The following is a 26,171-nucleotide window of genomic DNA, read 5'->3' as shown; positions in this document are numbered from 1 at the left end:
GACTCAAAATCTCTCGACTGCAGGCGCTGTGGATCTCCATCAAGTTTCTCCGTTCCTCCCACAGGCCGAAAGCTGACCCCCGTACGGATTGCTGCCTACACACTGAAAACCGGGACTGAACAGGTCGCTTTCTGTTCCCTCGTTAAGAGAAACTCGAATGTCGATAGCGAAAGCCCGTTCATGGCACGGTAAACACCTTGGCGATCACGCCTCAAAGCGAAAGGCCACCACGGGCAAACAACAGCTAGCAAGCAAAGCAATGCTCATCCACGAGCGGCGGCCGGTAGGGCGTTTGAGTTTCGCGGTGGTGGCGGAATAACTCGCAGTTTCTGCCCTGTGGAAATTCCCATTTTGCTCAGAGGTCTGTGGTACCGGGGGAGGAGGGAGAGGAGGGAGGGGGTGGTGGTGCACGTCAGCGCCCAGCAATGTTGTGCTGACGTCAGTACTCAGTGGAAGCCGTAGGGGGGGACATATAAGCCCCACGCGCTCACGCAGCGCCGCATTCTGTCGAGTCTCGAGCGCAGGTAGCGGGGACACGAAGGAAGACGTCCACGTCGCGTCGTTTCACTCTTGCTTAGTCCACCTGTTTGTGGAAGCCCTTGTCGAGCCCGGCGTCTCTGCTTTCTCGTTTTCGCCTCTTTTATTCTGTTGTTGTCGAGTGATATTGGTCGTTGTTGCCGCAACAACAACAACAACAACGAAAAGGCTTGTTTTTGTTATTGTTATAAAAGCGACAAACCTATCATGATGTGGAAGGTGTGCTTCCTCGTGTTGGCTTGCCTGACGACGATGGCCAAAGGAGAAACGGTGAGTTTTTATAATTCGCACGTTTACAGTACAGAGATGGACAAAGTCGGCGTCATCATCACCATCGCGGACGGCGCTGTTTAATGCCAAACAATGTCTTGCGTAATGCACGCCAAGTGTGTTCCCATCCGGTTTTGTGTGAAAAAAAATCATCAAGTAACTTTGAAGTAACATGTAATTATAATTTAAATTAGTCCATTCCATAGGAACGTGGAATTACCACCACCAAATGACAGGATCCCCCCCCCCTTCCTGCGAGGGAGCTGAGCAGTCCAGGCAGGGTTACTGCTCCTGTGTTCATGATGACATAGACCCGAATTGCCAAGCTGTGGGGCAGTGATAAAATTGACCGAAAATTAGCCGTTAAAAACCCGCAGCAGCGTGTAATGTGGTGGGGGTGGTGATGGTGGTGGTTTTGGCTGTTGTCGTTTTTGTGTTGTTGTCTTGAGGTTACGACTTGCGTCTCAAAGTCCGCGCACTGTTGTGGCTGCGCAAACAAGTTGCCCTCAACTTTGCGCACGCACGTCAACCCAAGCGCACACACGCACACACCTGGGACTTGAACACGTGATGTGTTTTTTTTTAGCTTCTGTACGCGCATGTGTATATACAATTACGTACGTGTCTTGCGATCGAGTCCCCGTAGCCAATAGCCAGCAACTCTTGTTGTGTGTGTGTGCCTGGAGTTCAACCGCTTATCTGACGACGCATCACTCAATCCGGGAGGGTGTTTGGCAACGTGAGGGATGGAGGAGGGGGGGGGGTCCCATGGACAGGAGTAGCCGTGGTCGTGTGTGACTCGCTGTGAACGGGCGCGCGTTAAGCTGACTTTTCACAGAACAGTTCGCCACATTGCGCTTGGATTGCTCTTGCTGGAGACTGGCTGCTTTTATGGGGCCTTTATTCAGAGTTTACACCATTTAAACGCCGTCGCATGACTAGTTTCTGGCACAACAAACTGCGCGGTTGTAAATTCGTGCTCGCTCGCTCGCTTCTCTCTGCCTCCACAGGGCACGGAGCCTTGCCAGTGAGCGGCAGCGGTGTTTTTGTAGGCGCATGTTGTGAAGCGGCTCCAATGTTGTAGATACAGGAGGACGTACCTCCCGCAAGCACTCTCGTTTCTATCAGGCATCGACATTGCCATTGAGCTCCTGTACATATTGCCATTCGCAAAAAAATTGAATGACTTTTTCGTAGAATGCATGGTATGGGTGCCAAACAAATCACTGCGACATACATACAGAGGAGATGCGGTGGTTAGCGCACTGGACTATGGACCGAGCAATCATTTAGTTTTATTTCATGAATAATATCAGTGGTGAGTGATATCTAAACCGGCCCTGGTGTATACACCACCCGTCATCACTAATCCGGATTGATCAGTGTGGTGAAGTATGGTTAAATAACCCCCAAGACCGACACGGTGTATAGCGGAAGCCTTAATCGAGCAGTGGATGAAGAAAATGTTTTTGAATGCTGACTGTGTGGTTTTGTGTAAAGTATTTAAGTACTTACACGGACAAAAAGTTGGCTTCTGCGTTATTGACGTGACCAGGCTTGCGTCATGCATAATGTACATGACAATCAGTGCCTCGCGCCACCTTGGTCCAAGTCTGACAGCTGAGTGCAAAGGGCACGATCCTCTGGAACGTGTTCACGTTTTTGCCTTGGGAGCTTGGGTCCTACTCCCTGACAGCGTCACATTTACACACAAACGCCTACTCAGCGTACCTTGGCTTGGTTGGTCATTTCAAGAGGTTACGCTGTCACGGGACGTTATTCCAGAACCGTGTCGTTACAATCTCACGAATACAAGTCACATCACTACAGTGGTGGGACAGAGGGAGTTTGATTTGTTCCTACACGATCAGCCTCGGTAGGTGGGGATGATCGTCACCAGTGGCGCACGCACATAAACATTTCGGAGGGGGGCAGATTGAATGATTCCTACCAAGAGTGACCAGTCAGGAATACGTTTACTTTATTTATAATTCTACATTCTTTAGGGGGGGGGGGGGCTTCCCCGCTGTGCCCCCCCACCCCCACTAAGTGCATTTCTGATCCTTACCAAGGTTGACTCAGCCTGAAGTGAGTGTACCACCACCCACACACAGGTTGACTCACCCCTGCTCTGCGTGGGTGCCCAGTGTTGCAAAATAACGTGGTGTGTGTGTGTGGTGAGAGATGAAGGCACTGGTAGGGGCCGTCACCGGTGACCCCGGCATCCCCCCCCCCCACAGGACAACACACGTGGACTCACGCGACATCATCATCATCCCCCTCAGTGGCCGAGATGCTAACTACCTAAAATAGTACAACATTTACATGTAAACACAGTGGACCACATCAGCAATATCGCAAACACTGGCAAGCATCACATAATAACAAAATCAATATAACCACATCCGTTTACAGATGCACGTGTTATTAATAACCAGCATTTTGCAGGGCAAGATGCGTGCAAGTTATTACTTAGAAGTATAAAGTTGTCGCCCACCCCTTACCGTATGTGTACTGGTTTGTCACCAGGCTTTAAGAAGCATGTGGAATGCAAAAGCTGCTCTTAGTGTGTTTTCAAAAATAAAAAAAGACATATAAAAAACCGTGTGGGAGCAAAATCCTCTTATGAGGGTGGCGGGATTATGGGGGGGGGGGGTTGTCCCAAAGGGCCCAAGTCACCAGTAGCTGTGGCAATGTCCATTAATTAATCTTTGCAGATGGCAGGATCCGATTAAGAATTCATAGGGTGCACAGGAGTTGAACTCGGGGGAGGAGGGGAGAGATCGTACCTGCATGTGGCCTGTCCGCTGTGTTAGCGCCCCGCTCGGCAGAGACAGACACATTTACGTGCTAGGACACGAAAGTGCCGTTGTGTATTTCACTGTAGTTTGTGCACACATTAAGAGGTGTGTCCTTAAATAACTAACAAAGATAACATCAGCCAACCCCCTGCGTGTTGAAGGTCAACACTTGGCTGAGGAATTTCCTCGGGAGTTATAATGCTTATCTAATCAACGACTGAATGTCACAGAGATCGAACGCGTGTGCCATCGACTGCCATCGACTGGGTGGTATGGGTTATATGTGAGTAATATGTTGGCTATTTTAAAAAAATATAGGCATACATTAACACACGGTGCCCATCTCACACTGCCAACGTGGGAGTAATATTGTACCTCTCACTGCAGCAATGGCACGAATACATCAGTCAGAGGCACGCACACTGCAGTGGCGTATCTTCGGTGAGCATTACTTGTCCCATGTTTGTTGTCGTCATGGTCAATCGGAGCACGTCTCAGTGTGGAACTAAAGAAGTCGAAGCTTATCTGGTTTTAACATCCGTGAAAAATAGGTGCAGCGTCTGCGGACGTTTTTGGGGTTGCCCATTGTAGATATATTTCGTTGGCGTTGGAGCTTGTATTGGCACAGCAATTGCCTGTGATGTTACTGGGAAGTGCAGGTGGCAGGGGGAATGCCCCCAATGACGCATTCATGGAGAGAAGGGGGGTTCCCCCTCAGAGAAAATGGTAAACACAGCTATCATGTAAGCTAAATGTTACTGTGGGCTCAGTTTAAAGGATTTTGTGGCTATGCACAGGCACGCATCATCATCTGTGAATGCTATACTGCTCACCCAGTGATGCTATTTGTTATGTTCTGACTCGTGTCTGGAACTCAACTGGCCTTACATTCCTCACATATATTCCACTGATATGTTTCCAAGTTTATAAATTCACAAAACAAGTGTCTGCTGGGTTTTTTTGTGTGACCGCAAAAACACACCGAGTGCCTTTTCCCATCTGCGCTGGTTGCTTTTAAATTCAAGGTTTTTTTTCTCCATCTAATTCATCAATTGTTGGCTGGCACATGTTTTTGGCATCTGTGAGCCACATGTCCCACAGTTGACCTAGTGAGCTAAGAAATAAGTTTATGTTGCTGCGAGCCAACGTGGACACACTGGGATGAAGCCCTGTTTACAGTGTGGTTAAACAATATCGCGACCACATCAATTCAAGGGTTATTAAAATGTCTTCAAGTCTGAGCTGCTTTTGGATGAAAGCCACAAAAATATTCCTTTGGGGTTCACGTATGGGTGGTCCTATTTAGGCTGTGTTATGGAATGCAATTTCTGTTTCTTCTGTACATTCTTAAGCTCCGTGTCACTTGTTGAAACACGTTTTCTTTTACCCCTCTGCCGTTCTCCAGACCCAAAGTCAACACTGTACAATCTATATTCTTGGGTCTTTCAGGTAAAGTCACGTAAATAAGTTCAAATTAAATATTTAATAAATAACAAAAAAACACGACCTTTCGATCACAACACTTATTTTTTGCCTCCTGATGATGATCGCTTGTGTTGTGATCGAAACGTCCAGGTTTTTTTTGTTATTTTTTTTATATTTTCTCTGAACCTATCTACGTGAATACTATACTCTCTGGTTCTTTCGGTAAAGTCACGTAGGCAGAAAATAATAATAGATCACGACGTTTCGGTCGCAACACAAGCAAACGTGACTTTACCGAAAGACCCAAGAATATGAATTCCTGCAGTCACGAAAGCTTCAGGACTACAAACTAGCTCACATGGAGAGTTGTTATTTCACCGTCATTGTCACCGTAATTATACAGAGAAACCCCCTATCACTGTTAAGAAGACAGTAACACGGACTGAGGAGGAACAAACAGCATCCTCAGCGATTTGTAAAGAATTTCGTGACACCCGCACCAGGAACATCTACCACGCATACAACCAGGCCCGGTCCCTATGACAACCCTTGCCAACGGGAGAAACACTCGCCTTTCAGTGTGATCGGAGTGAGCTGGGGAGGAGTGAAGCTGCTAGCTAGGTTTGCAAATCACGCTGTAACAACACTTCCAAGGCACTCGTTTTGGTTTCAAAATACTGCATATGTGTGTACACTGTCCGCTGTGTGCGCAACATGTAGTGCTGCTGCGTGCAATGTTCTCCCTCCGCTCACCTCGTGCTAAGATGCCAAATACAAATGTGACTGGGAAACAAAAGCACAGAACTACATTTTAAGCAAAGCTACGGTAGAGAGAGAGTGCACCACAAAGTGAAAATTTCGACTTTGTAAGGCTTCATAACAATGGGTCCTGTTTGACATGGTTACAAACAAAAGGTGCAGAGCGTTGAAATGGGTCATTCGAGGTATTATTATTAGATGGAGATGTTGTGGCGAGTATTAGGTCTCAGAGCCTCGCTGGCTTTGTGTGCTCAATACGCTGGCGGTGATGAAAAGGGAGCCTGGAGCTATTGCATGAGCGAATGCACTTTGAGCTGGTAAGCCATTGAATGTAATATATGGGGGGGGTGGGTGGGAAGTAATCTTCTATTTTTCAGCCGAAATGGTTGTTCACGGACAGTTGCCCCAGTTTTGGCTGTCCCATATTGTTACAGGGGTCACACAGCCCTTTATCGCTGGCATCATAAAAGTAAAGTGTTGTTGGTACACCTGCCATGCCGAGTTAATATTTGTCTACACACGCAGCGTCAGTGTATAGTTTCACACACATTGCGCCCTGTGTAATGTACCGTGCACCGTCGTGAAATACACTATGCGCTCAGTATATGCATAGGTGGTGGGTGTGGTGGAGTGTGGACACACAGGGTCAATGGCGGTTGTGTGTTTTTTGTGTATGGAGGGGAAGAAAAAGAGTAAACGCACGGGCACAGATTGGGGTGGGAGCAGTTAATAAATATGTCTGGGGATGTTTTTCTGGTGTCCCTGTACTACTGAGCCGCAGTTGTCTTAGAAGGGCACGGCTATATTGGCCTCTGTGTGCAAAATTCCAAATTTCTGTGGCAACCGCATTTCTTGCACCATAATTCTGACTGCTGAAGGCGAGCTTTGTGTCCTTCGACAGATGGGTTCTTTGATTCTTATCATCGGCGGTGAGTTACACTTTAATCACCACTAGAACCCAGTGTGAACTTATTCCGTTATTAATGTCACAATAATAATGACTTCATTCAGCAGTGGATAGAGAGTGGCACCTATTTGTTTTAATAGGCTGTGCTATTTAAAGATAATTAATAATGCATTAGCAGTGAATCGGTAAAAATATATTTGACAATATTTTTTTATAAATTCAGCTGTACCACTGCCAAATATGTTACCGTTCTGGAACAATGAATATCAAATCAAGAGTTGAAGTGCCTCTTTCCGTAAATGATTATCTGCATATGATGAACAGGGAAGTCCCTGTTAACGCTATTACTTTTTTATACTGAACTCATGTATGTGAATGAGTAGAGGGGCTTCCCACACACGACATTGCTGCAGTATAATTATTTTAGGTACTGTACATTATACATTCCCCACCCCATTTCTGGGATATAGCCTACAATTGAAAGAACAGCAGGGCTCCAAATCCTGAGACTGTGAGTTTTAATTCCAGTCAGGGTCAATTCAGCCCATCATTCCTCCAGGTTGATAAAATAAGCCCCTTTTGGTGAGGCTCCATTTTCTTCTGAGAAGTAAACGGCTATTTTGCATTGCAGAGGATGGACTCTACCATAGGAATGTGGAATTTACACCAATGGCTCAAGATTTCCAACAGAGATGACTAGAGTCATGTTCTTGTTTGATATGGCGGGACATTGATATTCTCAGAGTGTGTTTAAGATGAGGCGTGTGTACTCTTTCAATTTAGTTTGTTTGGCACAGTGTTCAAGTATTTTCTTGCTGAAATATTTAGCTTGATGTTGAATGCAGATAACCATGAAACCACGAGACTCATTGGCTTGTTGCACAATATCTGGCATAAGCTGACTCTGTAGCGACTACACACAGTACTTAGCCCACCAATGTGTTACTGCCTGCCAGAGCTGTTTCCCAGATGAGATGCACAAGCCATCATATGTAATCGGATATTTTTAAAACTTTGGGGAACGTACTGCTGCAGTGTATGACACTGGTTGTCCAGTGCTCACTTTAAGACGATTAATGTACCGTACTGTACGCTGTGCAGACATTATAATCAAACGCATCTATGTCTATACAGCATACATAAAGTAAAGCCAGTAAATATGGTAATTTCAGTACTATAAATGATCAATAGGATTTTTTTTACTGATGTAGGGTAAACTTCGCCGAGTTTACAGTTCTTTCTCGTTGGTCCTGTCCAGATATTTGGAAAAAATTGGGGTTAAGTTTAGCTTTACAATAATTAAGCAATTCAAGTATTGTCTCTACTGCATTTCTTTTAGACCATATGTTTAATTGATGAAATGAAGATAGTGTTCACCACTCTAATATTTTTCAGTCAACAATTAAAAAAAACAATCCAATTATAGTACTGTACCTTGTTTATCGGACCAGATTACAATATAGGAAGTGGTCATAGAGTCATGCTGTGTTTAACCATAAAGAATAGCTTGAATAAAAAAAATCTCAATCTGCATAACTCATGAATAGAAAGTATTTTGGCTGCAGCCCAACCTGAAAATCGCTATGATGAGTGTCAGTCACTCATAATTAGGTGTGCATCATTGGACATGACAGTGACAGAGTGTGCAGCATGCAATTGTTCACATAATTTGTGTTACATAATCAGGCTGGTATGACCCGCATGCGTCTACATAAATGTGAGCTATAGATGAGCTTAATCAACTTTTTACCTCCTCTCATTAATGTATTTTATATATGTAATGCGGGCGTAAATGACCTCCTGGAAGTGACGTCATGGGGGGAGGAGTTACGTCACGTGGGGGAGAGGGTAGAGGTCTATAAGGGGGGTAACCGGAAGCAGTGGGGAGTGATCGGAGACTGGGAAAGTGTGAGGCCACGCAGGGCGAAGGGTGAGAGAGAGAGTGGCGAGATCGCCACACACCCGGGCCACGAGGATCGGCACCGTCGGCCAACGGTGACCGACCCCCGGGCAGCAGGAGCAGCGAGGAGGCTGCAGAGAGCAGCGGGTCTGCAAGGGAGGAGTTTGGCAGCAGGGGTCTGCGCGACGAGACAGCAGCGGGTCTGCTAGGAGGGAGTTGGGCTACGTGAGCGACAGCAGCCTGGGGCTGCAGAGCAGAGAGTATATAGGGGAGTGCTGTGAGGGAAAAGAGATCGAATCCAAATAAAGGACACAGGACAGAGAGAAGCGTCCGAGTCTTTTATTACACTGGTGTCAGAAGTGGGGTCGGCATGGCTAAACAACTGAGAAAAAAGAATATTCCGTCTCCGGCGTCGGCTTCATCTTCCGACGACGATGACCTTCCTCCTGCGGTGGACCCGACTCCGGCAGAGGAGGAGATCCGTGCTGGGACGAGTGCGGGTCCGGGGGTCCAAGATGTCGCCGCGTCGGCGGACCAGTCTGCACCAAATGACGCGGATTTAAGATGGAGTCAGATGGCGGAGCAACTTGAAACTCTCAAGAACGTACTTGCACAGTTGTGTGAGCTCGTCACGCCGAGGGCAGCGTCGGAAGGAGATGTTGGTGGTCCGCAGGAGCCCGGGTTGTCTTCGATGTCGACGCCATCAGCCACGCGGCACGAAGACGCCATCTTGGGCGTGGCGTAAGACGAAAGGCGGGAAGCCGCCATTTTGGGCCCTCCGCGACGGAAGGCCGCCATCTTGTCGACACCACGCTGCGACGCCATGTTGAACATGCCACCGGATGAGTCAGCGCCTGGAGGGAGCGCGCCAAGGAGTCGCAGTCGTCACCTAACGACTGTCAAGGAATTCTCCATCGGGGGCGATTGGAGTGCGTTCGCCTGCAGATTTTTGGCAGCGGTACGCTCGGCGAGGTGGACTGACGCCGAGGCAATAGAAGTTCTTCCGACTCTCCTTGATGACGAGCCCGTTGGATTCTTTCGCTCTATAAAAGCCGCGAAGAAGAAAACATTGCGTGGTGTGTTCGACGAAATGGCAGACGCTTACGAGCCGCCGGATGATGCTCATCGCCGGTTTGTGCAACGACAACGCGCACCCGAGGAGTCTCCGGTGGCGTATAGGGGCGCGGTACTGGAGCTGGCAATGGCCGCATACCCGGAGATGGAGCCTGACCTGTTGGAACCTCTCATCCTGGGGAAGATGCTGGAGTTGTCCCGGGATCTCGGCATTCCCATGCCGGTGTGCGGTCACGAGAAGCTCACATCCCGGGCTGCGGCTAAGTGTCTGGACGCCCAGTTCAACCTGCGCCGGTAGAAGCAAGTTACGGCGTGGACGGGGGGGCCCATCGTCGAAGGGGGAGCCGTGGGTTGGGACCCCAAGAAGGCAGTTTATGTGCCGGACGACAGGAGCCCGCAGGAGCTGTCGGCTGCCGCTGCTCCATGGCCGGGGCCGCGGGCTGCGCCGCCGACACGGCCGCGTCGGGACGGGGCGCCCGCAGCAAGGCGCAACAACATCGACTGTTTCCGCTGCGGGCGTAAGGGCCAATATGCCAGGGACTGCTGGGCCCGCGTCCCGGGTCCGCCCCAGCAGGAGGCCTCGACAGCGGCCGCTCCAAGAAAGGATTCGCCAGCACAGGCAAGTCGGTGCGCACCAGACACCCGGCAAGGCTTGACACCTCACTCATCACCGTTGTCATGCGATCCGGGTGTTGTTAATAACGGGAGGCCATTGACTGCGCCTTGTCATTCGGTAACGCAGTGGCGTAAGTTGGCTCGGCGGGTCGTCGCGGCCGCTACCGGTTCGTCCACCGTACCTGGGTCGATACAAGGGGTGGACGTACGGATTTTGGTAGATTCCGGAGCGTCCGCGACCATTATTTCGGATGTAATATTCCATCTCTTGAACATCCCACCAGAGGCCGTGAGTCCGGCTTACGCTTTCTGCGTCGCTGCGAACGGGGGTAGCATGGGCATTGTGGGCCAGGTGTACACTACAATCGCTATCGGGGGAGTGTCGGCCTCGGGAATTGTGTTAATTTCGAGGTCTCTTGCGGTTCCTTGTTTATTAGGGACCGATTTTCTGGCCAAAATGCCCATTCTAATTAGAATTAATGAGAACTGCATTGAATTACCGGAAGGCCGTAAAATTGCGTTTTTGCCGTCGCTCTGGGGGCGACCTGCTCCTGTCGCCCAGGTGCAGGCATTGTCCGAAGTGTCTGTTGATATTCCACCTGGCTCACAGATTCTCATTCCTTTGCGTTATCGGAAGCCTGTACCTGGTCGTCAAGGAGCGATTGGGGTTTTGTTGTCGCCGTCCGCCACCATCACGGGTGGATCGGCGCTGGTTGGGGCACAAACTATTGTTCGGCCAGACCAGCAGGCGTTTTTGCAGGTGCTTAACGCGAGTGCCGAAAGCGTGTGTGTGCCGGCGGGTACCGTTGTGGCACATGCCACTGCTGCGTTTACAGCTCATGATGATCTGTCAGGCCAGGGGTTTGTTGGAGGTGTCTCGGGCCTTGGAGCTGCAGATGACCGCTGGATTGCTGAATTGTGTGGGGAGAATTCAGCTCTTTCCGGGGAACAACGTTGTGCGATTCGTAAATTATTATCGAGCTATTCTGATGTGTTTAGCTCCGACGATTTGGACTTAGGACGCACCTCGTTGCTTTACTATCATATTGACACAGGGGACGCTGCCCCTATTCGGTTGAACTCGCATCGGATGAGTCCGGCTGAGCGAGAGCATGTTCGAGGGGCAGTGGATGACATGTTGGCTGCGGACATAATATCTCCGTCTAACAGCCCATGGGGCGCACCTGTTGTTTTGGTCAAGAAGAAAGATGGCAAATTGCGATTTTGTGTAGACTTTCGTAAATTAAATAAAGTGTCGGTGGCAGATGCGTATCCCCTGCCGCGTATGGACCACTCTCTCGATGCCTTGTCGGGGGCGAAGTTCTTTTCAACGCTAGATCTCTCTTCGGGCTTCTGGCAGCTTCCCCTTGACGAGTCCTCGCGAGAAAAGACTGCTTTCCGTACGCCGCAGGGGTTATTCCAATTTAACTGTCTTCCGATGGGGCTGAATGCGGCCCCTGCCACTTTTCAGAGGTTGATGGAGTTGGTATTAACGGGGTTGCAGTGGGAGACATGTCTTATATATTTGGACGATATTATCGTCTTCAGCCGCACATTTGACGAGCATTTATCGCGGTTGGAGGCTGTGTTCATCAGGATGCGTTCTGCTAATTTGAAATTTAAGCCTAAGAAATGTCACCTACTGCAACACTCCGTGCGTTATTTGGGGCACATCGTCAGTGCGGACGGGGTGGCCACAGATCCGGACAAAACTGCGTGCGTCCGTGACTGGCCAACCCCTGCCACGGTGGGGGATGTGCGTCGGTTTTTGGGGTTCGCCTCATATTATCGGAGGTTTGTTCCAAATTTTGCTACGATCGCGAGGCCTTTGCATCTCCTGACGGGTAAAGGACACAAATTTGCTTGGGGACCGCCAGAGGAGGCGGCGTTTCGAGGCCTACGCGATCTATTGGCTACGGCACCGACGTTGGATTATCCGGATTTTGCACATCCCTTCATTCTGGATACGGACGCGAGTGACACGGGCATTGGGACGGTGTTATCTCAGTCCAAAGGTGGTGTGGAACGCGTGGTGGCGTATGGTAGCCGGGTTTTGTCTCCCGCTGAAACCCGCTACTGCGTCACTCGCAGGGAACTTTTGGCTATTGTTTTTTTTCTCCGCCAATTTCGACCGTATCTGTACGGTCGTTCGTTTATTGTTCGCACGGATCATGCGGCCTTGCAGTATGCTCTTAAAATGGACCAACCATCCGGCCAGCTGGCGCGGTGGTTGGACACGCTGCAAGAATTTTCCTTCCAAATTCACCATCGGAAGGGAGTGCGTCACGCTAATGCGGACGCACTTTCCAGGCTGCCGCAGCGCTCTCCTTGCGCGTGTGCGTCGGGGACGCATAGGTGTGGCCCGATTCAGCACCCCCTTCAGCCTGTCGCGCTGGCAGTCGAAGTGCCTGAAGCTCCGCTTGAGCCGGGGTCGGCTGATGCGGGGCCGGCTGATGGGGGACCGGCTGATGGCATTCTACATCTCCCGAGGTCTGTGTGGATTCGGGAACAAATGTTGGATGATTCTTTGGTAACGTTACGTAAGCGGCCTGTGAAGGGGAGTGGGAGACTCTGTGCGGGAGGCGTGCCGGAAACCGCTCTCCGTGATGGCTTGCTGATGTGGAGGGAAGGGATGCAGGAACGCTGGCGTCTTGTTGTACTGGCATCATTGCGGTACGAATTGATTAGGACTCTGCATTGTGACACGCTTTTACATCTGGGGGTGCAGAAGACGCTAGTGACGCTGCAGCGAGACTACTATTGGCACGGCATGACGACGGATGTTGTCGGGCACGTTCGCGCGTGTCCCGTTTGTGCCCGCCGTAAGCCACCTAAACATCCATATGTGCCGCCGATACAATCTATTCAGGTGTCTCGAGTTAATGAGTTGGTGGCGTTAGATATTTTGGGACCCTTTCCGCCATCCGCTAGGGGAAATAAATATTTGCTGGTAGGGGTGGAGTACCTCTCCCGCTGGCCGATGGCCTGGCCTTTGCCTGACCAGTCAGCGGCGTCTATCACAGACGCCTTTCTATTTGGGTATGTTATGGACAAAGGGGCGCCGGAGAGGCTCCTTACAGACCAAGGCCGGAATTTTTCCTCTAAATTGTTGGGGGAGGTGTGTGCGGCTCTGGGTACAAAAAAAATACAGACATCTCCCTACCACCCACAAACGGATGGTATGGTGGAACGGCTTAATCGGGCCCTGTCCGCCATGTTGTGCCATACGGTTAGTGAAAAACAATCGGATTGGGATTTGCATATCCCTGGGGTGCTTTCAGCGTACCGGATGACGCCGCATGCGGCTACAGGATATTCGCCGTTTTTTCTAATGTACGGTCGTGAAAACGTACCGCCGATTAATGAACAGTTGGGAACCGGAGCGAGGGGACCTGTCAAGCCTCTTCCTGATTATATTCAGGACACCGTTCGCCGAGTCACTGAGGCGCGGGTAGGGGCTCGCATGGCTACGGCCAAAGCCCAGGCTCGGAACGAGCGGTGTACGCGACGTTCAAAAGGGGAATGCCCCTGGAAAACGGGGGACCTGGCCTGGCTCCATTGTCCACAGGTGCGGCCAGGTACCTCTCCTAAGTTACATAAGCCATGGCAAGGGCCGGTTCGCCTCATCGAGGTTCCCAACCCACAGTCGGCGCATGTTCAGTTTGGTTCTCGGCGTTGGTTCGTCCATACATCTCGGTTGAAACCATACGTGGCCCCTCGACCGGATGCGTCATCTCCTGAGGTTGCCTTGCCGGGGTCTGTTGCTGCCGACTCGCCCTTGCCTGTGCCTGCTGACTTTGCTAGAGCGCCTGTCGTGCCTTTCACAGACGAGCCGGCCGTGACACGGCAGGGGAAAGAAGACTCAGCTCGGGGTGCGCCTACCACGGCTGCGGAACCTTTGAGGCCCGCAGCCCTTCCAACCCCGCCGCGGACACGATTGCGGGACGCCTCTGATGCTGCGCCTTCGAGAATAGGGGACCGGGACGTTGCCAGGCCTCCAATAGCGACAGACGAACTTCAGCCTGTCGCTCTTAAAACCCTGCCACGTTCCCGCTCGGCGGGAGGGCCACCGACCGTCCGGGACGGCCCGGCGACCCGCACCCGCTCGAAATCCCTCACATTTCGTTAATTATTGTGTTGTGTTCTTGTTCTTTCGGTATATTATGGTGTGTTCTGTGTCCTTTTTCGTATTCGGTCGTGTTCGCTCGCATTGCTTATTGGAGTTATGTTCAGCCGAGGTCGGCTGGATTTTCTCTACGGGGGAGGGTGGTGTAATGCGGGCGTAAACGACCTCCCGGAAGTGACGTCATGGGGGGAGGAGTTACGTCACGTGGGGGAGAGGGTAGAGGTCTATAAGGGGGGTAACCGGAAGCAGTGGGGAGTGATCGGAGACTGGGAAAGTGTGAGGCCACGCAGGGCGAAGGGTGAGAGAGAGAGTGGCGAGATCGCCACACACCCGGACCACGAGGATCGGCACCGTCGGCCAACGGTGACCGACCCCCGGGCAGCAGGAGCAGCGAGGAGGCTGCAGAGAGCAGCGGGTCTGCAAGGGAGGAGTTTGGCAGCAGGGGTCTGCGCGACGAGACAGCAGCGGGTCTCCTAGGAGGGAGTTGGGCTACGTGAGCGACAGCAGCCTGGGGCTGCAGAGCAGAGAGTATATAGGGGAGTGCCGTGAGGGAAAAGAGATCGAACCCAAATAAAGGACACAGGACAGAGAGAAGCGTCCGAGTCTTTTATTACATATATACTGTATATATCCCGTGGTGGTCAGGTTGATGAAGGCTCACGTTGGCACTCAGTTGACACAGCTGAGGTTCTGGATTTGGCTCCTCATCAGAGATAACCAGTTTCGCAGGCAGAGTGAGAAGATGGTCTCAGCTCGGTCACCAATAACCGCATATACAATCTATTGTGCACTTCGTTGGGCAAAGCCCGGCATTGAGGGCCTTGGTTGGATGGCGATGCCATGGCAGCGCCTCCCTTAAAGGCAGCATGTGATGGGGCATCTGTTGGGTGTTATAAGGTGGACCGTTGGTGAGCCATCGAAAGTAGTTTTGTGGCGTCATCCTCAGGAAATGATCCCTGGCGATCAATGTATACGTGGAATCTGATTTGACAAAGAAAAAGCACAATCAGCTTTTTACATGAACTGGTCATTTTCAAGATAAACAGCACCTTGTAGTGTAATTTGCCTGTTTGTGGGTAGGTTAGTTTTTTTTGTAAGTTTGTGTGATTTATATATTTAATTAGGTGCTGCCGGGAAACGCTAAGTATTTTCACATGATGGGTGTGCACACGTTTCAAATATATCGACCCACAGTAACCCCCAGGCGGGGAAAATATGGCTTCGCTTTGAACGTCCCATTTCACGTGTACAGCTCAGGAATGTATTTTTTTACAATGCATGAAGGAGAAAATGAGGGTGCTTTAACTACAAGGCTTACCACTAACATTTGGCACCAAATGGTACCCAATCATGATTAATTGGAGCCCCTGAACAATTAACCCTCAAATAATTGTGTGCATTGTTTTTGAATTACTCTACAGTATTCACATGGTATGCACAGTAGATTATAAAGCGCCCTCAATTTGTGAAGTAATCAACATCAGAGGGCATTTGAACTCGTGCAGTGATCGTGACCATGGCGTGTGCTAGAACAGGTGTGTTTAAGTAAGAGATGCGGTTAACCGCAAGCTGTGAAAGAGAAACTGACATCCTGGTCCTTGTGTTTGGATTGTTCAAATTTCGCTGGAAACCCCGACAATCGATTACCAAAAAAGTACATCAACCTACTGATAATTTTCAGTGAAAGGAAAACAAGCTGAGGAAGCTCTCGTGGCCGCCTTGTGAATTAAAATACTACTATAAACTATAAACGAATGAACAGTGATTCCTTTACGTCGCTGCGGTCTTCCTGTTTGGGCCGTGAGAAATCCCCTCTTCCTCATTGTACTGTGGCGTAAATTTCCCACTTACATCTGTGCTGTGTGGTTCCCGGAAGCCTTTCTTTTCAACTGCCATCGCAGTGTTTCTTGTAATACGATCCGTGGAGCTTTATGAAAAGTACCCGCAGTTGGCCCAGTCAAGAAGATGTCCTTTCAGAGCTTAAAAAAAACCCGTGTCCGTAATGTAAGAAAACTACTAAAAGAAATACTTTTAAAATGGAAAAGGTGGTGTTTTTTTACTTAAGTATTTTCATGCTTTGCGTTGTTTGTGCCAAGTATGATTAGTTCCTATGGCATTTGTTGGTTTAGGTTACAAAATATAATATTTTTTTGTCTACGGGAATTCGCTGTTGTAACCAACTGTGGGTTATGCACTTTTGTTCGTGTACATTGTGGTTCATCATTACCAAAAGCACATGACAATCACATTCATTTTAATCTTTGTGTACCAATCGATCAATACTGGCAACAACAGGTTGCACATCTAATTTATTTAGGGACGTCTCATTACACAACCTCCTAAGCACACATCGGCTATTAAGTTGGATAGTGACCCTGAGAGCATTTGGGATCGAAATGAAATCAACTGTCAAATCAAGGTGAAACTTGGGTTGAATTGAAGAAATAGAAGTGGAAGGATCTATCAATTGAATGCAGCACGCCTTGTTCTGTGCTCAATTTATCGTAATTATTACTGTACTCCGATTTGCCAATCGGCAAATGTGCAGACGTTGGCTAACGTTTGCTGATATCGGACCAACGTTGGCACAACGTCAACCAACGTTCGCCCAAACGTCAACTAACGTTGGCCCAAGGTTGCATTTTTACTGGGATATGCCAACAATTAATCAAATACACGAGCCTAATGTTAAACTTTAATGCAGTAACACCTTAAAGTGACATGTGCATTAAAGCATATTCAATATATATGATTGCTCTTAAACTTGTGCTTGTCGTGTACCCCCAGAAATCCTTTTAACAGTCGTTTTAGCATTAAAGTCGAATCAACACTTTACATCAACATGTAGCAGAGGTGGAAGGCTGATGCTTATTGAGATGTGGGAGGCTGAAGATATTGTTATGATCGGTTTGAATAATGTATTATTGGTAAAATAAAAATTAATAAAATGTCATTAGCAATACAGAGCTAAAGCAGAGCATGCGGATGGTTCAACGAATTCCATACAATAGACGAGTGCATAGCTTTAAAAATGCAAAGTGCAAAAAACACAGAGCAGCATGCTTAGAAACCTTGTGTAATCATACCTCATGAGATCGCTGCCATCACGTGAATTTTGTCATGTACCCCCCCCCCCCCCCAGAGATGTTTCACACGTCGTGTTTTTTTGTTGTTGTGCTGACGGAGTGTTTAACATACAGTCACAGTGACCCAGCCTCAATAGGGGCCAATTCACATCAGTGGCAAATATCATCACCCCTCGGCATGTGCGATCATTGTCCCCTCCTAGCAGACTAATGCCCCAGGTCACTCTTGCAAGGGAGAACACCATGGTCTCTTGAGTTCTTAGCTGATTATGCAATATAAACTTAAACTTGACTTTTTTAAGAATCCCTTACTTTATCCACTTGAAATCATCCACTATTGCAGAGGAATGCTTGGAATGTCATCGTCATGAGCAATTGGAATGCGTGGAGTAGATGTGGAAAGACAGTGTTGTAAATGGAATGTAAAACGAGGTGGTGATGGGTGGACCACGTGCAGGATGGAGGGCAGGTTAGTGACAGTGAAAAGACTGACCAAGGAATAAATCCAAAACCAGATGTTGGGCTACATTAAAGAGCAGACCAGGAAAGTCAGGCGTTGACTGGCCTGACAGAATGAGGGTGAGGTGTGGTGGCGACGGTGGAATTAACTGAGTTGACCTTAATATCATCACTATGCATTAATGGTTACTTTAGTTGTGGTATCTTCACTCTTAGCTTTATCATTACTGCCAATGTGTCTCTCTAAAGCTCGTATATTACTGCTGACCAATAAAAGCAAGATTGCTTGTATTACCCCTAAATATATGTCTGTCAATGCTGTACAAGGTGTAATCACCATAAATACACACGAGCAAGTGAATTGAAGGTCTTGTGTGTGTGTGTGCGTGTGCTCTCTCATAGAGACGCCAGGCCACCGAATATCGCTTCTTGGCCCAAAACTCAATCGACACGGATGAGTCTTCGGGAATGTCAAGTGGAGAAGACCCAACCTGGGATGACCAGGAAGAATCTACCTTGGATGACGAAGATAGCAGCATTTCCTCAAGTGAAGATGATGACTTCTCTGGCTCGGGGTCTGGCTCAGGCTCAGGTACTAAACGTAACAACAACAAAAAACTAAGTTTCCCCCGCATAGCCTGAACGGACCGTTGGGGCAAGGGCTGTTAGCGAGCACCTATGAAGGCTGGCACGGCACACAAGGGGGTGGGTTGCCAACACCATGCCCGGCCGCCTTTATCTCCCCAGTGGTGATGTTTACGCACTACACCAGGTACTCATGTGAGGCTGAGTCGACCTGGTAGGTCGGGGGGGGGGGCATGAACAGTTCAGATAATTGTCACAGGTGTTTGCTGTGAGCGGGAATCTAACTCAGGTTGCCCAGTTTGTAGGACTAAGCGTAACACAGTCACTCACGCACAGACAAAGGTGTATTGCTGTGAATCAAATTGTATTCCCAGCAACTTCAAAATGTAGAGATACTGGTGGTGGTGTAATGGGTGAGCACACCAGACATCCAATACAAATGTCACGGGTTCAATTCGATCTCCCAGCACAGCAGTTGAAACAAGGAGCTGGTTTATTATATCCCCACACCCTCTGTTCACCTCTGTGCTTTTTTATAGTTTCAACTAAATGAGAAGACATGATGCAATATTGCTAATATAACTCTGATGTGTGGGTGTTCTGCGTTATATATTATCTGTTAGCTGCAACGTACTACACCCCCAGTTATATACTTACCGTACAGTACTGTATTTCATTTGGATTCTCCAAGTTTATTTTGTTCAGTGTACTCGCCTCGTGGGTATTTAGCGATAAACCATTCGACTTAATCCAAATGTTTAGAGATATATGTACACTTTTTTAACACATACTGCATTATAGTTTAACTATCTTCACAGCTCCTTTCTAGTTATAAGTCAGATGAGAGGTTATTCTTTTCAGAAAAACTTATTTTCCTCCAAAACAAACACAGCCATTTGTGCAGAAATTAGTGGAAATTTGGCCATTTTATGTTGAATATCAGTGGAAACTACCCTTATGAAGGCACATTAGTTGACCTCAATGTTTATTTTCCGTATGCATTAACTGATCATCGTGCAGAAATTAATGTTTTAGTGCACGACTCTCTTGACTAATTGAAATTATGCTCGCTTGTTTTCATGTCCAGGTGATGTTGATGCGGAATCGGAGGAGAATGAGACTCCCGACAGCAGTGAACAGGAAGAGGAGCTTCAGGTATAACTTAATGATTTCTATAAAGTACTGGCGAAAATGTTTTTTGCAAGTTGTCTACAAATCATTTGGTGGAATGCAATGCAGAATGAAATATTCTCACTGCAGTTGACACGGAAGAATGTATTAAATCTCATCAGATAGGGAGCCTAGAAACAAGTGCCACATTCAACTATAGTTTTTACCTTCAAGAAGCCATGTTTGCAACAGTCGGAGCCATTCAAACCACACACGTCTCTCTGTAATCTGTAAAATTAGTCGGGTGGCCGAATCCTAGTCGGTGATTAATTTAGCCCATCATCCCCTCCAGTTTTGGTAAAATGCTACCACTTTGTGGGAGGAAAAAATAGGTTGTCCAGTGGATCAACCTCTCCTTATGCAATTTACACTGCTCGCTCAGAACCACCAACAGAGATGAGCACCACGATTATTTGGTGGAGTAATCGGACAATCTTTGGTGTTTCTTGTTTTTATTCCCATAATCCAAAATATAAACTGCAAGCACGTGTTTTATGCAAGGCAGCATGAAAAATCATAACACTGTTCCTTAATACAGTACACATTGTAATATCGTATGCACCCAGGCATCAGCTTGGAGAGTGAGGTCATATATATTATAAAACACACAAAAAACTATTACGTAAAAACTGGAATTCCAAGTTCATTCGTTGAAGGGGAAAATGCGGATGGATTTTGAATAGTTAAGTCAATTATAATCTTCTTATTGTGTTTATAAAGAACACCGTTTGATCTGGCTTGCAGGTGGAACAAAGTAAAGACCTGAATACGATCCCAGATGATGACGAGAAGGAAGAAGATGAGACGCAGTCCAAAAATGATCTTGGCGAGAACTACGATGAGGAAGAGCCGAACGGAATCAGCGTTCCCAAAAAGACGCCACGCATCAGCACCGACATGGACAACAAAGTTGAGAAATACGTCATGGCTCAGAAGAAAGGCTCCCAGAATCCCCTTGAAAGCACCGAGGTCCTGGCAGGTAAATGTTTCACGCCACATGCTTCTGTAGCGACATTTTCAATCTGTTTGACTCCGGAAAAAATAATCCTGCTAATTCATTATGAACTACACCGCTATAAAAGCAGCAGCAGTAGTGCTGTGGTACAAGTGCACGCATCACGCCCTTCACCGCGAGCTCATTTAGTCATTCGAAATTGCCTTCTTGTCTTGACCCTGATTTGTTTCTCCAACTTTAGCGACAGTATCCCCTCGTTATTCGCGAGGGATACATTCCAAACATGCTCGTGAATAGGACGGATAATTATATTTGCCTATGTAAACCTATCGTTTTAATAAATTACCTTGAATAAATAAATAAATAAGCTATTAAATACATAAACATGAGTAATATAAATATAACAGTATCTCGTCATTCTCTCTTATCACTTTATCTCATCACTTTCTTTCTCTATTTCGCCTTCTCTCGATGCAGTCGTGTAGAGTTCCAGATGCGAGTTTAACACGTAGGCTTTCATGACCGATATTATCCATCATAAAAAAAGATTGGTAAGGTTTGTCACGTAAACAATGTGATTCGCCGATATACAAAATTTTGGATAGGAAGTCCGTGAAATAGCGAGGGAATATTGTACGTAATAACATCCTCTCGAAATTAGCTCCGTTTTGAGACGTAACATCGCTATCCCAGTCCCTGTACGTGGTCACACATTAACATATATATCACCATCTAACAAGACAACCTATTGATTTAAATGTCAAGTGTTTAGCATAATTCCTTTCAAATTACAGTTTTCGTAGACTTATAATTCCACGTAGTGTGATTTCCACTATTATTTTTGTAATAGATCATCATCATTAAAGTGATAACCAAGACAGCGTAGCCCAGGGGTCGGCAACCAAAATAACAAGAAGAGCCATTTCTTTCCAATTCGGTACAAAATTCAGTATTTCAAGAGCCGCAATGCATCTATGTACATACGTACATATCGTCAAGAAGCAGCCCGTAAAGAGCCGCATGCGGCTCCGGAGCCGTAGGTTGCCGACCCCTGGCGTAGCCAATTGCTTTTTGGCACAGCTGTCTGGAATTTAATAGATTATGGCTTTAAACAGTTACCAATTAAGTCAGGTATTTAATCATTGTTTTATAATTCAAAGTTTAAAAAAATATATAACTTTGAAAGAGACACTGGACTTGGAACCTGAAGTTTGTAGTTACATATTATTGGCATATTCCTCCAGTGCTATCCCAATTAGTGCGCGTTTTGCTTTGTTACACTTTTATGCAGCATCGTTACTAATCGGCATTTGCCACACTGCTTGTGCTAGAGTTGCTCGACTGTGTTTTTATAAATCTCGACTGAATACAACACTTATATTTATGGCAACTTAGACAATGATTCTGTGCCCTCATATCTTCGTATAGTGTGTCTCTCTTTACCATGGAGTAGAAATGCACATACATTGTAAATAGCAATTTCACCATTCAGAACTTTCTACATATCGGAATATATGTTACAGTTCAGCTTTTCGTTGAAATACGAAAATGACTTGTGATTGTTTTACAAATACTACTATTCATCAAGTTATATTTTAGTAGTATTGTATTTATTTGTACTCTCTATGTATTAGGCTATTCGTATGCCTGATCACATCAGTTCATGGAAGCTAATCATGTTTTGAGCCTGGATAGTGGTTGGAAGGGCATCCACAATGGATAATAGGTGTTATGGGCTGCAGACTTACAGTTGTGGGCAATAGATGGCAGTTCAGCAAAATTCATTGTTCCGCTGTACTTCTGCGCTGCTCGACTTTCCCAACTCACACTTGACCAGCATGGGGAGATACTAATCCAGCAGTGTATTGACAAAAGGGTCATTTGCAAGATTGCAAATGTTCCTCGTGTGAAATGTCTGGGGGCTATTGCCTCTGCTGACTGAGCCAGAAGCACTGACATTGAGTTCAAATTTCAGTCAAATATTAGTCACCCAAAATGTCAATAGTTCTCAGTCAGCAATGACGAGCAAACAAAAAAGGCCATATTATTAAATATATATTGTTATCATATGACTCCCTTGAAGACCACATGAAACGGAGCATCCACGTGGTGGATGCACGAGAAGCTGTTGGAAACACATCAAAAGTAATTTGTGTGACGTCACCCCTGAGCGCCGTTTACAGAGGTGGCGGGCGTGCTTGGGAGTAGCAGTGGGCGTGGGAATTGATGTGCCTCCTATGTCACCAACATCATGGTCACGATGGTGCAAAAATAAAGCTGACACACGATCCCTCGTCGTTGTCACCGTTGTTGTCACCGTTGTTGTCACCTTTGTTGTCATCGTTGTTGTCATCGTTGTTGTCACCGTTGTTGTAATCGTTGTTTTCATGTTTGTTGTCGTGTTTGCTTGCAGCGGTGATCGCGGGCGGTGTCGCGGGCCTCATGCTGGCCGTGCTGCTCATCGTCTTCCTCGTCTACCGCATGCGCAAGAAAGACCAGGGCAGCTACATGCTGGGGCGCCCCGCTGCCCAGCCATACCAGCGCACCAGCGACCAAGAGATCTACGCATAGGGCTCGCAAACCGACTGTTTTAACCAACCCCGCAACTCATCACGATCATAATAATCTAAGAAGTAAAAGTTGGAACATGTAATGTGATACACGTTCCTCAAGTTGTAAAATATCAGCCTATATTAAGCTGTTGTTGCTGAGAGGTTATGAATCAAGTGTGCTGGTGTTTAGGGTATCGTGCAGGGTTGGCAATACATTAAAAAGGATGGAAACTTACCCGGCTTTTTTAATCGTTTATTGACCCAACAGGTGACAAGACTGATTAAGGGACATTTTGTTTTTAAGCAAAGACTGCCAGAAATGAACTGGTGTTGATGAAGTCATTTATTGACTTTATCTTCTGACTGGTTGGAATGTATGATTCACAAAACACTTAAAACAGGTGCATTATCAGTTACTGAAGACTAATTTACATAAGCTAGCAAGCCTGTAAGAATAAAGCCAACGAGCAGTCATTGTACTACTGACTAGTGTAGCATGCAAGGGTTTTTATAAATATTCCTTTGCCCTAAAACCATATTCTTTTTTACATTGACATGTTGCCTGGATTGTTTGTGCGTAGCCTTTGACATAGACATTTAGGGTTTAACACAATGGCCCGTTTTTGTTGATGTTTTATATTGCCTTCATGAAATGTTAACCCATACATGTTTAATTCTAACATGATACAGGAATCTATTAATTATGTAAATAGGGATTATTTTAACATATAACTTATACCGATTGTTCATTTTAATTAGAATAATTTCGATATGTTGAATGTTTTATAATTTCCAGCATTTCTGCTTGTTAAGCTGGTATTTACAGTGTCCAAAAACAAACAAAAAATAAAGTTATTTAAGTAGTTTTCATTCAGTACTCTCATTATTTGAATAGCTGCAAAGAATTATATTTTCTATATTTGTCTTGTTTTTATTGTAGTGTTGAATATAACTCTGCTGTGTAAATGTCATATCAATTTAAACAACAAAAGAAACACCGCGATGTGAATGTAGTTGGTGCTCTTATTAACACAAAATAGCAGGGACGCTGAGGTCACGGACACAGTCACTCTCGAATGGACCTGTTTTGTGTGGGGGCCACATCCAATAACACGAAAGCACGTCTGATTGCACTTTACTGTAAATGTGTGTGTTCCCATTATATTAGCAATCATGTGAAAACAAATATATAGTTTAAGCAGCCCAAGTGAAACAAAACCTAGAGTTATTATTTCGACACATTTGTGTAAAATACACTTAATAACACTGCAATGTATGCAGACGCAGTAATAGGTACTTGTGATTATTAAGTAGGTAATCTCTCGAGAACTGTTTAATCGAATATCAATTGTCTTATGAGCAGATCCAGTGGATGCGTAGAGGCTATGTTACATATCGGAGACAGGAGTTTGTAAACCTTTGGCATTTGCAAACACACAGCACGTGCTGTATAGCTGTTGTGCAGAATTTGTCTTTAAGCGTGTTTCGTTTAGAATCCCCCCCCCCCCCACATGACTGCATGCTTTTGTGCAAATGCCAACAGCTTACATCAACCCTGGGGAATTTTACAACTTCTGTAAAGTTTCTTGAAAACTTTGCAACTACCACGAGTCGTTTTTGTTTTAAAACAAAGAATACTCCGTAAAGGGGTGCATTGCCTTGTTTTCTTGGACTTGTTGACGTTTAAAACGAATAACTTGCTTTCAAGTAAAACATGCTGAGATGAAAACAAAGTCACCGTGAGAATACTTCGCAAAACGAATGTATTCGCCTGCAGATGTTTTTGTGCAACTAAGCCCAAACGTTTTGTGTGCAACCTAAGGTCACACATTTTAACTTGTCCATTGGGTTAAAGGGATGAATTGGGACAACATTTAACACTCAAACATGACTTGGCACAGGTAGATCCTACCAGCTACTTAATTCAAATTAACATACTCGATCATACTCGTCTACTCATGCTACTCATGCGTCTCAGGCTTCCATTGTAACTAAATATTTAAATTCTCTACTAAGGATATATTGCAAGATAAGTCAGGGGTGTGTCTTAAGTGCATTTAAATCAAAGACTGAATATTTTCTCAGAGCTTCAATGATTTTGTTTTGCCTTTGTATGATTGTCTTGTTGAAGAATATCGCTAATTTTAGTATGTGTAGGTTGATGGCATTTAAAAAAAAAACTCAACATTCCAGTCAGATGAATGTCACCTGCCTGAGAAGTACACAACAGGGAGTGCCATTGTCAAGTGCAGGTTTTGTGAGTGATGTTCAGCTGTGACAGTATATTAAGCAAGTTTCCATACCTGACGCTACAAACATAGTTTTTGGCTCACGTGTGTGTGTGAACATGATGGCGTATGTTTCACACATTTACTGAATGGGTGATACATGCTGAGGTACTGATGCAAATACACCAAAATGTAACAACAGATATGTTGCTTTGTGTGTACAGATGGTAGAGTTTGTGTGCATTTGAATGCAAATGAGCATATTTGTAGAACTCACCATGCAATCCTGGGTCAGTACGAGCAGATACAATTGAGCAATGTTCATATGTGCAGTTGGTGGTGCATTGAATATTAAAGTACACATTTTTTTGTACAAAATACATTCCTAGTCTTAATATGATCTAATTTAATACTAGACCAAAGGATATTCACAATGTAAGCATTTATTATAGCCTAATAAATATGTTCTCTTTTGATTTCCATAGACACTGAAAGTTTTGTACTTCAAACGTCGTGTTTCTAAGATGAAAATAAATTGTACCAAAATTGTCATTGATAATTGAGTCTCTGGATTTCTAAAATGTTAAAACAATCTTGGCTTTCGTGAATACAAAACTGCATGTGGAAATGTTGTACGTTATTAAGGAGTGTTAGCAAGTTGCGAATTCAGTGAACCTTGACATAAAAACAAGTTAATTAAAAATTAGAACATGTTTTTTTTA

The 26,171-nt window shown here is 46.2% G+C and overlaps 1 protein-coding gene across 1 annotated transcript; it reads left to right on the top strand.

The window, feature by feature from the left end:
- The first annotated feature begins 483 nt into the window (after positions 1 to 483).
- LOC144935850 (uncharacterized) lies at positions 484 to 26,171 on the top strand. Its single transcript, XM_078862662.1, has 5 exons — positions 484 to 807; positions 18,362 to 18,551; positions 19,632 to 19,699; positions 20,459 to 20,693; positions 23,083 to 26,171. Exons 1-5 carry the CDS (start codon positions 745 to 747, stop codon positions 23,238 to 23,240), a joined length of 714 nt encoding a protein of 237 aa, XP_078718788.1. The 5' UTR covers positions 484 to 744; the 3' UTR covers positions 23,241 to 26,171.

The sequence above is a fragment of the Lampetra fluviatilis genome, chromosome 14 (assembly GCF_964198595.1).
Source record: "Lampetra fluviatilis chromosome 14, kcLamFluv1.1, whole genome shotgun sequence".
In the NCBI taxonomy this organism is placed as follows: Eukaryota; Metazoa; Chordata; class Hyperoartia; order Petromyzontiformes; family Petromyzontidae; genus Lampetra; species Lampetra fluviatilis.
This window is presented reverse-complemented; position numbering and strand designations above follow the sequence as displayed.

Coding starts and splice junctions, on each gene's coding strand:
- LOC144935850 (XM_078862662.1), top strand. CDS start 745: ATGATGTGGAAGGTGTGCTTCCTCGTGTTGGCTTGCCTGACGACGATG. Junction 808..18,361: donor CGATGGCCAAAGGAGAAACG/GTGAGTTTTTAT, acceptor GCTCTCTCATAG/AGACGCCAGGCCACCGAATA. Junction 18,552..19,631: donor GGGGTCTGGCTCAGGCTCAG/GTACTAAACGTA, acceptor TTTCATGTCCAG/GTGATGTTGATGCGGAATCG.